The sequence below is a fragment of the Phalaenopsis equestris genome, unplaced genomic scaffold (assembly GCF_001263595.1).
Source record: "Phalaenopsis equestris unplaced genomic scaffold, ASM126359v1 Scaffold000287, whole genome shotgun sequence".
NCBI classification, from domain to species: Eukaryota; Viridiplantae; Streptophyta; class Magnoliopsida; order Asparagales; family Orchidaceae; genus Phalaenopsis; species Phalaenopsis equestris.
The window spans coordinates 1,878,298-1,890,975 of NW_018164729.1; the positions used below are offsets into that span (position 1 = coordinate 1,878,298).

The following is a 12,678-nucleotide window of genomic DNA, read 5'->3' on the forward strand; positions in this document are numbered from 1 at the left end:
CCTTAGGGAACATAAGAAGTTTACAGACTCATAACAAACAATATATCTGACAAAAAACAATGCCATATTGCCCATAACAGCAGAGAGAGCTGGGATGTTTCTCCAGTAGTTCTGTAAACACAATATACCGCAAAACTGGTTAAAAGCGGACAATTAAGTATTTTCAAAATCATACAACTTGTTGATTTAAAGTGACCAGCTTAAATGTGAAGATGCCCAAAGGAAAAAAAAGTTTATCTGTTGACTCCTAATTTATGTGTGAATCACATCCCAAGGAATAAAACTTAAGAAAATAGATGATAGAGAGAGAAACGAGTACTAATGAACAGTGATACGTGATGTCATCTTTATTCACGAAATGATCACTCTCTTTATAGGAAAGAGGGTACAATATGATCATATTATATTTTTGTCTTTGCTTTAACAAGGGTTGTATAGAATATTCTAAGAATTTTACATATATCAGTCTATTGCTCTGCATTCTCTGGCTTGCTGGGCTGAGCTTGATGGGTTTTGATTCTGCAAGGCTGGCTCGATCAGCCAAGCTTAGTTGGAGTTTGTCGGCCGACTGACTTGGATTGACTTTAGGTCGAGAGTACCGGTTCGGTTGGCTACACTTGGTCAGCGTTACCAATTAGCTGATCTTGTCTAGCTGTCAACCCTTGATCCCTATTGAGAAACTCTTGTCAATAGGGCAATGCTAGACAATCAAGTGGATAGTGAATCAACAATACCTGATAGTTAACTTGCTCTTTAAAGAAAAAAGTTTGAGGGAAGATCATACAACTCTTTATTGCATTGTTAATTGTTGATTCTCGATGAGAAGCCTTGAGGTTGTCCGTGAGATGGTTGATAATATTTAGGAACCAAAATCTTTCCTAAAATCATATTTACCGGAAGGTATGTTCTACCCTTTAGTTAGTTTTATTGTACTGGTTGGCTCGGATGTCTATTTGTCTTGTTTCAGTTCGAATGAATCGATCTTAAGTCACTTGGTCATTTTTCAAGACTCGGTTGGCTTTGGCCTTGCTTGTTTTGGCTCGGACGGCTGTGTGCGGTCGGGTAAGAGGGCCTCTTGGTCTTCTAATAACAGACTTTCATTCGTCATACTTTTCTTTTTTAGGACTGTTAGATCTCCTCCGGATCAATACTAACACATTTTTGATATACATTATCTAGTTTTGATTGAAAATAAAATAAGAAAAAAGTAAAACACTGCAATTAAATTATGCAGCTCAATCTGAAATCCAGAAACTTTAAACATATCCTAGTTCGCTGAATACTATAATCTTAAGATCAAAATGAAAACGGGAGGTAGGAGGAGGCAGAAGCATCTCCATGGCCAAGCAAGCAACAAGATCTGAAATTGATCTGTTATCTTCTTCTGGCCCAGACTGATCGTTTAAGCCACTCTGTTCTGAATGAAAAATCTCCATTTTTTAACACATGCTAATGCAGTCAACGCACCAGGTGACCATTAAACAGCATAAAATCCACAGCTGGTAACTGGCACGAGTAGCCAACATCAGTACGAGGTTAGGATCATAAGAACAAAGCTGTTTGGTGGTCATGATGTCGTCTGTAACAGTAATAGACTTGAAAGGATGGTCGGAGAAGACTATCCAGTATATCATGAATAAATGCTATTAAAGGTGATTTTCATTTGTGTCAAAAGTTTCCATCATAATTTTTATTTAATTTTATTATATTCATATGGCAGTAGATCTTTTTCAAATAGAAGATAACAAAAATATAAAATTTTGTGATGCATGATAAATTTAATTTTGAGATGCTATTAAACCATAGTCCATACTTTTATTCAGAAGCTTTCTCAGGCCATTAACTCCCAACAAAATTTGATTAAATGTGCCACAATTTTTCTGATGGTTATTCTGAGTAATGCATTTGTAGACTTTAATTCATTATTATGAAATAATAATAATAATAATAATAATAAAGCACTAAAACCAAAAACATGGAATTAAAATTCAAATTCAAGAGACGAATTACAATCCCATTGCCCACACTTATTTCACCACCTTCAACATCCACACTAACCCTATTCATTCTTCTTCCCCACACAACCTAAGAGATAGAATTCCTCCATCTCCTCGTTCCCTTCCTTCCCGCCGCCCCTTCCCCACCCACACCTCCACTGGCCGCAGCATCCGCAGCAAACTGTTCCTGCCCTTCCCCCCCTCCCATCTTAGTCAGCCTACTCAATTTCTTCCACCCACTAGTCCACCCCGACGTCCCGGCCGCTGATCCATGCTTCCCCAGCTTCGTCGTCACCGCCGCCGTAACCGTCATCTTATCAAACTGCCTCTGCAACCCATCCATCTCATTCTGTAGCTTGGCATACTTGGTCTTCATGCTCTCGAGCTCAAACTTGAGCATATTGATATCCTTTTTCGCAGCGGCCCAGCCTTCCTGGAAGGATTGAGGAGTGCTTTCGATGAGCTGCTTGCGAGTGGGGATGATGGGCTGGTAATGGTGGCCGGCGGCGGTTGGGGGCGGCGGTGGAGGAATCTTTGAGGGTAGAGTTAGCGATGGCGTTGCTGATTTTGACTTGCTCGGAGAAGAGGACTTGGACGACGATGCGGAGGGGAAGGCGTTCGTTCTGAGCGGCGTGCATGCAGGCGTCGATGGAGAGCTTTTGGCAGTCCATTACGCGGCAGAGGCGTTTGCGTTCGTGTTCGGTGAGGGCGGGGTGAGCCTGTTTTCAAACGGCTCCATTTTTAAAAAATTGTTGGGGTGGGTTGGGGATGTGAATCTATGGCAGAAATGTAAAAATGGAAAACATTTTTTGCTCTCTCCCTCTCTCTTTCATGAAATTTCAATCATAAGTTTAGTAATGAAACAAATTATCAAATTTTAACCAAATTTAGTTGTTATGTGGAACAATTTTTATCTGTTACTTAAAATTTTCTCTGCATTTCATTTTTTAAGGTCAAAATGCTGGTGTTTTTATGTGATATGAGAAATTTAAGCGGTATAAATGTAAAAATGCAGAAATTTTGAGGTCACATAAATAAAAATATATGAAATAGGTTAAATCTATGTATGCAAATGCCCATAAATACTATTTTATAATGATTTAAGTTAAATCCTCCTTAAGGAGCTGTCTGATAACAGATTTAAGGGTAGGGGCAGATTTATGCAACACTTAAGTGGAATCCACGTAAATTCGGATTCCACGAATTTTCTCTATAAATTTAATTTCATGGGCTTAAAATTTAAGGTCCGTTTGGGGCAACTTGTGCATTTCAAGATAAACAACTTATCCTGAAATGCGGCCCGCAGATCGACTGCAGGGGTCGACCCGCGGCTTGCGTAGTGTAAAAACTCAAACGCGCGATTTCGGATAAGCTGGTGAAACGCGCGAACCAAACAGTACGGCGGCGCACTCATAAGCTGCCCCAAACAGACCCTTAACTTCAGGGGCTTCCAAGTGTTGTCTAGCGGGGGTTGCTTCATCTTATTACACTCTAACAATCATAACTATTTTTTCAATCTTGATAGAATTTGTCAAATAGCTTTATTAGATTTATAAGATTTAGTAAATCTGTTGCTAGACAGTTTTTCAGATTTAAACCCTTAAGATATAGTAAATCTGAATTTAAGGGACTAACTGAATCCTAATAACTTAAATCTTAACTTTTGCCAGAGAGCCCCTAAATTGAGAAAATAATATGTCAGAGTTCGTATGCTTCTCTGCTTTTTAGACAATAACATGGTCAAATTTTCACTGGAATCCTCAGGTCAAGAGAACTCTGGACATAATATTTTCTCCCCTAAATCTTACCAAAACCAGGGGAAAAAAAAAACAATCAAACAAAAACGATGAGAGAAAAGAAGCTAACTTTACCTTGAGGTAAGAATCAACAGCTCTGTAAAGGCCATCATCACAAGACCTCGCAGAATCCGGCAACGCTTCCGCTAAAACCTGAAACTTGGTGAGCGACAGATTCCGATCTCTCGACACCTCCGTCAGGTAACTATCAATCAATCTAGCCACCCTCATCTTCGCATTTGTTCCATGTTTTCCGGCCGGCGAACTCTCCCCTTCCGCGGTCTGTTCCTGCACCACAAAATGCTCCACCAATCTCTGCACCAAATCCACATCAAGCATCGTATCGCTCCTGCTGTAATACGCAGGGATCATTAAATCGCTTAAGCTCGCTTGCTCCAACTGCATCCCCACCCTCTTCTCCAGCTCCGTCACCAATGCCGGAGCTACTTTCAGCAGGCTCGCTTGGCGTAAGAGTCGCAAGAGGAAGCCGCAGGTTACGCTGTCTCTTTGGGGCGGTATGATGCTTATGAGGCTTTCAACGACCATCCTCTGTTCTCTTGCGGCGGATCCCGTCCACTCTGTTTCCCTGATGGCGGTGGTGGTGGGGCCGGTGCCGGCGGCGACTATCATGTGGAGTCCGCCGGTGGCGGAGGTGGCGGCGGCGGTGGCGGTGGAGGAGTAGTCTTCGTTGGGGTTGTCTTTCACTAGACCGGGAAGCCATTTTGCAGCGTATTGCATGATGGAGGCGCCGATTAGCTCGTGTCGCATGCCCTTTACCTGTTGGAGGTTATTGCAGTTCAATGGGATGAGCAAGAAGATAGATTATATGATATTTTTTGACATTAAATTTTAAGTCAAATTATATTTTGGATCTTATTTTATTTTATTTTTTGGCTGGCTCATATAAATTGGCAATGGAAGAGAAGTATAATTAGTGTGATGCTCAATTGCCGCGCCACTATCTAATCCTAAACTCATAAGTGGAGTTGATATTCAATATGTAGCTTCTGTTTGAGGGCAGTTGCAGTTTAGTAAAAAGTAGTTATAAAGCTACTGAATAATAATCTGATGCTCAAAAAATTATTGCAGCTAGCTATCACCGCACGTAGGAAGCAGTGGTGTAAAAACACAGATTTCTGTGGCAATTTTTTCACAAACACAGTTTATCCAAACAGACAAAACTGCGGTGCAATGCCGCACTACCACCGCACCACCGCCTTAAAAGGACCGATAATCTCCTAGAATTAACAAAGAATTTTGTCTCACATTATATTGAATTTTAATAGCAAATGCTCACCATTCTTTAAAATGTATGTTAAATTTTTTACCCAAATTTTGTGGGTCTTACTCTCCTTAGTAGGAAATCATGAGCATACAAATTAAATATGTATCGTTAGATAAATTTTAATAGTTTTTATGTTGCAATTCGTGTAATCTCATCTTATTTAACCCTTCTTGAATATTTTTTTCTTAAGAGTTTTTGAAGAAATATATAAATATCTTGTTTACTTGAACAAAAAATAACATTTTCAAGGAATGTAAATGGCTAAGTAGCTGTTTAGGATTAATGAGTTATAAACCTGGTATAAGCTAAGAGCTGCTGTCAAGCATATGCAGCAGTTCACTTCAGAGACTTTGAAGAGAAAATGAAGGACCATAATGGCTTACCATGAAGGAAAATGAAGAAGACGACTACTCAATGGTTTGCAAAGAAGATTGGGGATTCACGGGAATTATTTTTATCTTCCTCTTTGTTGTGTACATTAAAAATCCAAAAGCTTCTCCATCTTAATTTGGGGGGAACTTTATGTTTGTTTTCAAGTAAAGTAATCATGTTGGGTGTGAAAATATTTATATTTAAGTTTTGAATCATCATGAGTATGAGTAATTATTAGATGATTTTTTTCTTTTGGAAAATTTATGAATATAGTTGAATGTACATTGAGATTTAGTAAGCTTAGTGTTATTTCCCAAAAGAGCTCTTAGGGATGGTGGGCAGCCCGTGACTTAAATACTGCTTTTCGGTCATACACCTAGCTGATGTGAGGCTTTTTCTCCGTGACATTCTCCTCCATCCAATGACGTGGCGCCCTCGTCACGGATCGACTCCACTGAGGTCCCACTGGACCATGGAGAGTCTACACACCTGATAGACAATAATATGCTCTCATATCACTTGTCACCTCCCAAAAGAGCTCTTCAGAGTGAAGGGAAGTCCAAGACTTAAATACTGTTTTTCGGCCCTACGCCTAGCCGATGTGAGATTTTTTGTCTGTAACATTAGGTTATATAAGTTTATTATAATTTTAATAAAAAATCAATATTTTGTATTACTTGTTGAAGTGAAGATGAGATGTTATGAGAATTGAACCTAACATGGGGTATGAATCGTTTCATTAAATGAAATATTGAGAATTTTCTTGAGAAATTACATTCAATGTAAGAAATTAACTTTCTAATAAACCCAAACTCCTCACAAATTTAAGTTTATTTACAACCAGTGGCCATTTCATATCAAAGGAATGAACCCATTCAATCATTTCCTTCTAGCAAGTGGTCAATAATGATTAATCCTTAATCATGACTTAAACCCTAATAATGGCAATCATCATCAATGGCAATCCACAATTCATGAACAGGGAAGTGAAAAAATTCTTCCAAAGCCAAAAAATCAGAATATACTAACAAACTAGTTGTAAGTATCTCCAAGGAAAATATTTCACCACCAAAGATAAATGGCTAAAAATGCTATCTTTATCAAGGCTCTACAAACTACACATATTCCCACTATGTTCTCTTACCTCTCCTACTTTATTTATTTCTTAATAAAATATTAATTATCATAAAAGGATAATTTTGAATTAATAAACCCCTATAAAATAAGCCTATTATTTTGGGGCAAAAATGCAAAATAGTGTAAATCTTAGTTTAGGGAATAAGAACAAACATCACCTTGATGGCTGTCACCACCCGCACGAAGTGATCGATCCGAAGGATAGACACGTCCTCAAACCACCAGTCCGCCGGCACCGGCGAATCCCCCGCCGGCGGCCGCCCACTTCGGACTATTTGTGCGCGATGGCCGACCGCCGTACGCCCACCTTATTCCCCTCGGATTCGCGCACGCCTTCCACGCAATCGACTCACTGCACCGCCGCACGATCTGCAGGTTCTCCGCCCATGGAGAAAGCCCCTCGCAGCTCTTCAGCACCACGATGGAGTCCCGCCATGAAGACAGCACCACGTAACTCAGAAAAGCTTCCGTTTTGAATATGAGATTCCCTTCCTCCAGATCCTCCGTCATTTCAAGGTACTCCGCCGCACACCGGAGGCCGGCGATGTTCGCCGCTGTGAGATCCACCGCGATCCCGTAGCAGAACTTCGCCGCTAGCTCAAAGGCCTCGTAGCCGCCGGGGAGGTCGTTGAGCTCCACCACAACGTTCGGCTCCAGTTCCCGTGAGGTCTCGTAGATTATCCTGTTCATTTTGCCGCTTCTCGAGAGCAGAGGATACTTCAAAAATTAAAAAAAAAAAGGAATTTTGAGCAGCGGAAGTAATTATTTATTGGCGAAAAGAAAGAAAAGGGAGCAAAGAAACAAACTTTATGAAGATGGAATGTTAATTCGCCAACTTTGACTATAAGATCGCTGGGAATGTCACTGGAGACGTACCTGCAGCTCAATATCAGAAGAGATCAGAGCCAATTAAAGTTATTGTTGTTTCAGAGTTTAAAAGAGACAGTTTTGAAAAAAAAAAAAAAAAATTACCATGATTGATCTCTGCGAATGAAGCCATCAGGCTTAAGGCCGTCCTGCTTGTCGGCTTCGACTTCAGGGACGAGGTTCCTATCTCTCACTCCGCCATACGTCTCGCTCTCAGACTCCCACATGACGAGAGCTTTCTCTCCTTTCTTCTTTGAGAACTGAATACGAGATGGACTAAGAAGACGAAGATAATCAAGTAGAAGAAACAAACATAAACAGAGAGATTTAGTTTCAGTTCTTCAAACTGAGATAAAGAAGCATAGGAACGCAAAGCCAGGAGTAACAGAATGAAAACGGTAGACACAACAACGCAGAAAGTAGCCAAAAATGGAGAAACAGAGTACTCTGAAATCAAAAATGAAGGATTTCATACAGCAGCTTGGCTCTAGCGCAGGGAACTAACTGCTGCAAGAAATGAAGCACATAACAGCACAAAACATCAAAGATCTAAGCCGTAAAGCGGCAGAAAGTGGAATTCAGAGAAAAGAGATGGGTGAAAAGATTCAGATATCTGGGTTACAATGAAAGGGTACTCAGGTGTGGCGATCAAGAAAAAAAATCACATGGGTTGTTTGGAGCTATCTGGGACTCTCCTTCTCTCTGTCTGCCATAGTTTTACAGGCTGTGAGGTTATGGGCTTCCCAAAAATCCCACACCTTTCAGCTCAGTTTCAATGCATTGAAACTCTGGTTCCAAGAGAAAGCTATAAATTTGCCTAGACATTGCTGTTTGTTTCTTCACTTGAGGACTAAAGAATTAATTAATTATACTGTGCGGCCATGCCCCACAAACAGTAATACCCATCTTGCTCTGTTTTGGGGTTTTGGGTAATTATGGAGGGCATGATTGAGAAAATTTAACGAATTTTATGTGGCAAAGTGCCTAGAGAATTATGTGGCCATCTAAGTTTGGGAATCATCTTGACAATTCTCGAAAGCTCTATTCAAATGTAATAAAGTAGTTTTTGGGAGGTTAAAAGTGTCATAAAGTGACAAATAGTGTAATTTGAAAGTTCTCAAGGGCGTTTTTTGCATTATTGTAGCTTCTAATTAATGATTATTTTCATGTTTTTTTGTATTAAATTTTTGTTAAAATAAGTTTGATGCAAATCCTTATTGATATAAAGTTGCTCGTGATATTTATTGCTCTTGGATGTTGACATGTTTATACCTAGAAGTAAAATAAGGAATATGATAGAATGTATGACTGTTGTATTTTGGAATATCATGATAGTGAAAGAAGAATTTACTATACTAAATTTAGTTGCATGTTTTGAGTAGAACATAAAGAAAAAGACAAAAAAAAAAAAAAAAAAAATTGAAACCCAAAAAAATGGGAAAAAAATAATGGGATTTGAGTATTAGAAATAGTTTTACATTTATAAATTTGGATTATATGGGATTGCTCGTTTGTTGAAAAATCCATCATCGTCTTATTTTAGATTTTAGAAATTTATTATGTTTGTCCAACATTGAAAATTGCCAAAAGAAGTATATATGAGATGAATTTACATTGCTTAGATATTTCATAATTAAAAAAAAATCAAAGTGTTTTCTTTTGTTTATAAAAAATTATTGAAATGAAGACAATACAAGAATCATCGTGTTATGGGAATGTCATATACAATTTTGTAAGTAGACTGAGTTAATAAGTTCTGAGAGGCCTTCTCTCTTAATGAATCCATCTTTTCTTACATTAATCTAATCAAACTACTGCAACATACTTTTGTTGACCACACAAGCCTAGGGATAATTCTAGATTGGCATGGGTTTTAACCAAGTCATGGTCAACATAGGGGTCTTGATCAACTTAGAAAAAAGTCATTTTGAATCATCAATATGTGATGCTTAATAAATCACCTACTTAATCAATCCTTCCAATATGGGTTGCATTTGGTTTAGGCTGATTGAGCTTTAGCTTGATTAAGTCTTATTAGCCTCTACTGGGTTCATGGTCATAAAAACATATGAGCTAATGGTCATGTTTAAGCTAGCATTGCCATGTGTTGATCAAGTTTCTCTTGAGATGACTAAGCCTAGGATTAGCTAGGTTAGGTTAAGCTGACTTAAATGAGGCATGTGGACCTAATAAATTCAAGGCTCCTTGTAGATTCTCAACTATGTTAATGATTCTTATGTCTTAATAGGTTGACCTAATTTGACCAAACTGATCCATAATGGTTAAAAATGATCTATGTTGATTGGCTGGTTCATGAGAAAATATGTGACATCCATGTTTGCACTAAAATTTATTATGGTTGAGTTAACATGTATTAGTCATTGAAGTTAATCATAAGGTTCTTTATATGCTCGAATGGCCAAAGGATGGTAATAAAGTAAGGTTTATTTAATATGGGAATCAAATAATTGAATGAGCATAAGGTGATAAAGTTAACCTTAAAAATATGCATAAGTTGTACTCTAATAAATCTTGATAACAGTACTTGTTAATAAAACTAAACTTATCCTAATGCCTAATATAGGGCTCATAAATTAGTAATTGACATTTTGTTTTGAATTTAACTTATAAGACTCAATACTATGATAGAAATCGATAGAGATAAACAAAAATGAGGCCATGAATGGTATGAAGACAATCATTTTAACAATCATTTTTATGTTGTATATATATATATATATATATATATATATATTCGAATTAAAATATTAGCTAATGACTTGAAAGACATTAATCAATGTGATTAATATCCATGAAGAAGCAAGACATCATTTTAATGTTGGATTGGCTACGTGAGCTTCATTTCAATGTCCATATTTGAATATTGAATAGTATCTGCCCAATGAATTTATTATATTATATTTTATAATGTTTCTCTGTTGTATTTTATTTTATTTTATATAAATGTGACGGTGGATAAATTATTCTTGATATGTCATCAATAAATTCCATCATTAAATATTCTTTGGGCTAGGTATATTTAAACACAAATTAAAAATTAACAAGAACTCCTATTTCAACAAACTTGCTGTCAAACTATCTACTTGATGTAACGGACTCAATAACATTATAATTAACTCAATTTGAGTCAAATCAAGCTTGAATACAACAATTAAACACATTTGAAAGGTTTTTGTGATTAATTGGAGAGTTAAATGGATTATAAATTTGACAAGCTTATAGTCAAACTGAGCATCTCGATAAGAAAAATCTAACTAGTCCAAGATCATTCAATATTGACAATATTGAGGCACATGAGTGTCCATAAAATGTAATCTGATAAAGGAATCACTCTATGCCATCTAATAGAGTGGTCCAGATTATTTCCTTATTTACATGATATGTCTTGTTCCTTTCGTGAGGGGGGACCCAACCTTGGAGATAGAAGAAGAGAATGAGTAGAATCCGAAAGTCGTTTTGGATTCGAAGAACCAATGATAACCTTCATTCCTCATAGCTGCCGACCAACGTCGACCACCACTCTCCGGCGCCATCAACCACCATTGGCTACCTTCTCATTGTCGCTACTAGTGAACCTTGTGGAGTGACAACATACTTTGTAACAAAGCATCACGCAAAGTAACAACATATTTTGGGAAGTAAAGAAGCATCTACCAAGCAACGTGGTGTCCTGAATACCATGTGACAACATCCCTTGAACACAATGCTCAAAAGTTCTGTTGATAACCTCCAGTATCAACTGCTCCAGACATTTTTCAACAAAATCTTCTATGTACAAACATTATACTCGAGGGAAATTTGTAACCTTTTCCTGGTTGTGAGATAAAGGCTTATATTTGTACTAGCAAACCCTGAGTGAATTATTCTAACTAGGCTAGACCTCATTATTTTTATCCTTCAGGATTTTTCACATAAAAATTTTTTGTGTTTCTTTTTGTTATTTCTATTTCATTTGTGTGTGTTGGATTTTCATGCACACGAGATATTAAATAATCACTTTAACATTGTGAATCTTTTGGAATGCAACGAAGCTTATTTTGATCGTCATAATTCAATATAATGCCATTCAATTTAGATGTATTTACATGTCTAACATCTAACCTTTACTTTTTACATCTATACCATTCAAATCTTTTATTTTACATTAAAAAATAACACTACTTTAACTTTTAAAAAGTGAAATAGACGGTGGTAGAGTGATATTTAACTCTTGTTGTTGTATGAAGATCCAACACATACACAGATAAAAAAAAATTAGTTTGAGGAGCCACCAAGATTTTCTATGCAGAAAAACCCAATAACAAAAAAAACCATAGGGTCTAACATAGTGAAAATAATCCACTATGGGTCAGTAAGTGCAAGTGTGTGTCATTCTCTCACAAAATAGAGAGAAATGAGACTATATTCTTAAACTAAAAATTATACTTATATTCATATCGCACAGAGAAAATGTAAGTGGTCGTCAACGACAACATGTAATGATAACCGGTTGTGATCAACAGTGGCCTATAGGTGATGGTCAAAAATGGTCGGCGTCTATGGAGGCTAGCGTTTATTAATTGGGTCTTCAATATATGTGTTAGAATAAAACGATTGTATTTGAACTACAGCGATTGCAGGCAATGGTCGAGAGCAGTAGGTGGTGACGGTCAAAGGAGGTTGCAAGCTAATTAGGCTTGTGGTTCTCATCTAGCTTTCTCTCCGGAACAAGCTTTGGAATTTCTCATCTTCTTCTACTTCTCTTCTTCTCCTCCCCCTCTAAGTGAAGAGAGTGGGTCTATTTATGGGCTTTTGGGGATAGGCATTTTGGCCTTTTGGGGATAGACATTTTGGCCTTTTGACATGTAACTTCTGGATCTATCTAATCAAACGGTTCATGTTTCTGATCATCTTTGATCATAAATGCTATTTTAATGACATTGGAATTGAGCGATCTTAGGCTCATTGGATTCCTTTCGTCGAGACGCTCTTTTTCACCATAAGTATATCAAATTTGAAATTCATTTAATTATTTAACTGAAAATACAAACCATCTAAATATGCTTCAATGACTTGATTTAGGATTGCCCTCGAATTGAACCAATTGTGGTATCATTGTCGTTTGTTTTGTTTAGACGGTCAATTTAGCTATAAACTTACTGAACTCGGTGTCAAATAACCTTATATTGAAATTTAGGGATCCTTTATAATATATATATATATA

At 37.4% G+C, this 12,678-nt stretch overlaps 1 protein-coding gene across 1 annotated transcript; it reads right to left on the minus strand.

The window, feature by feature from the left end:
• Positions 1–1,971: 1,971 nt before the first annotated feature.
• On the minus strand, positions 1,972–8,466 carry LOC110025018 (root phototropism protein 3-like). Its single transcript, XM_020725246.1, is given in 7 exon segments — positions 1,972–2,505; positions 2,507–2,716; positions 3,869–4,570; positions 6,746–6,839; positions 6,841–7,304; positions 7,394–7,463; positions 7,560–8,466. Coding segments are annotated over 7 exon segments (2,082 nt in total). The 5' UTR covers positions 7,682–8,466; the 3' UTR covers positions 1,972–2,085.
• Positions 8,467–12,678: the final 4,212 nt, after the last annotated feature.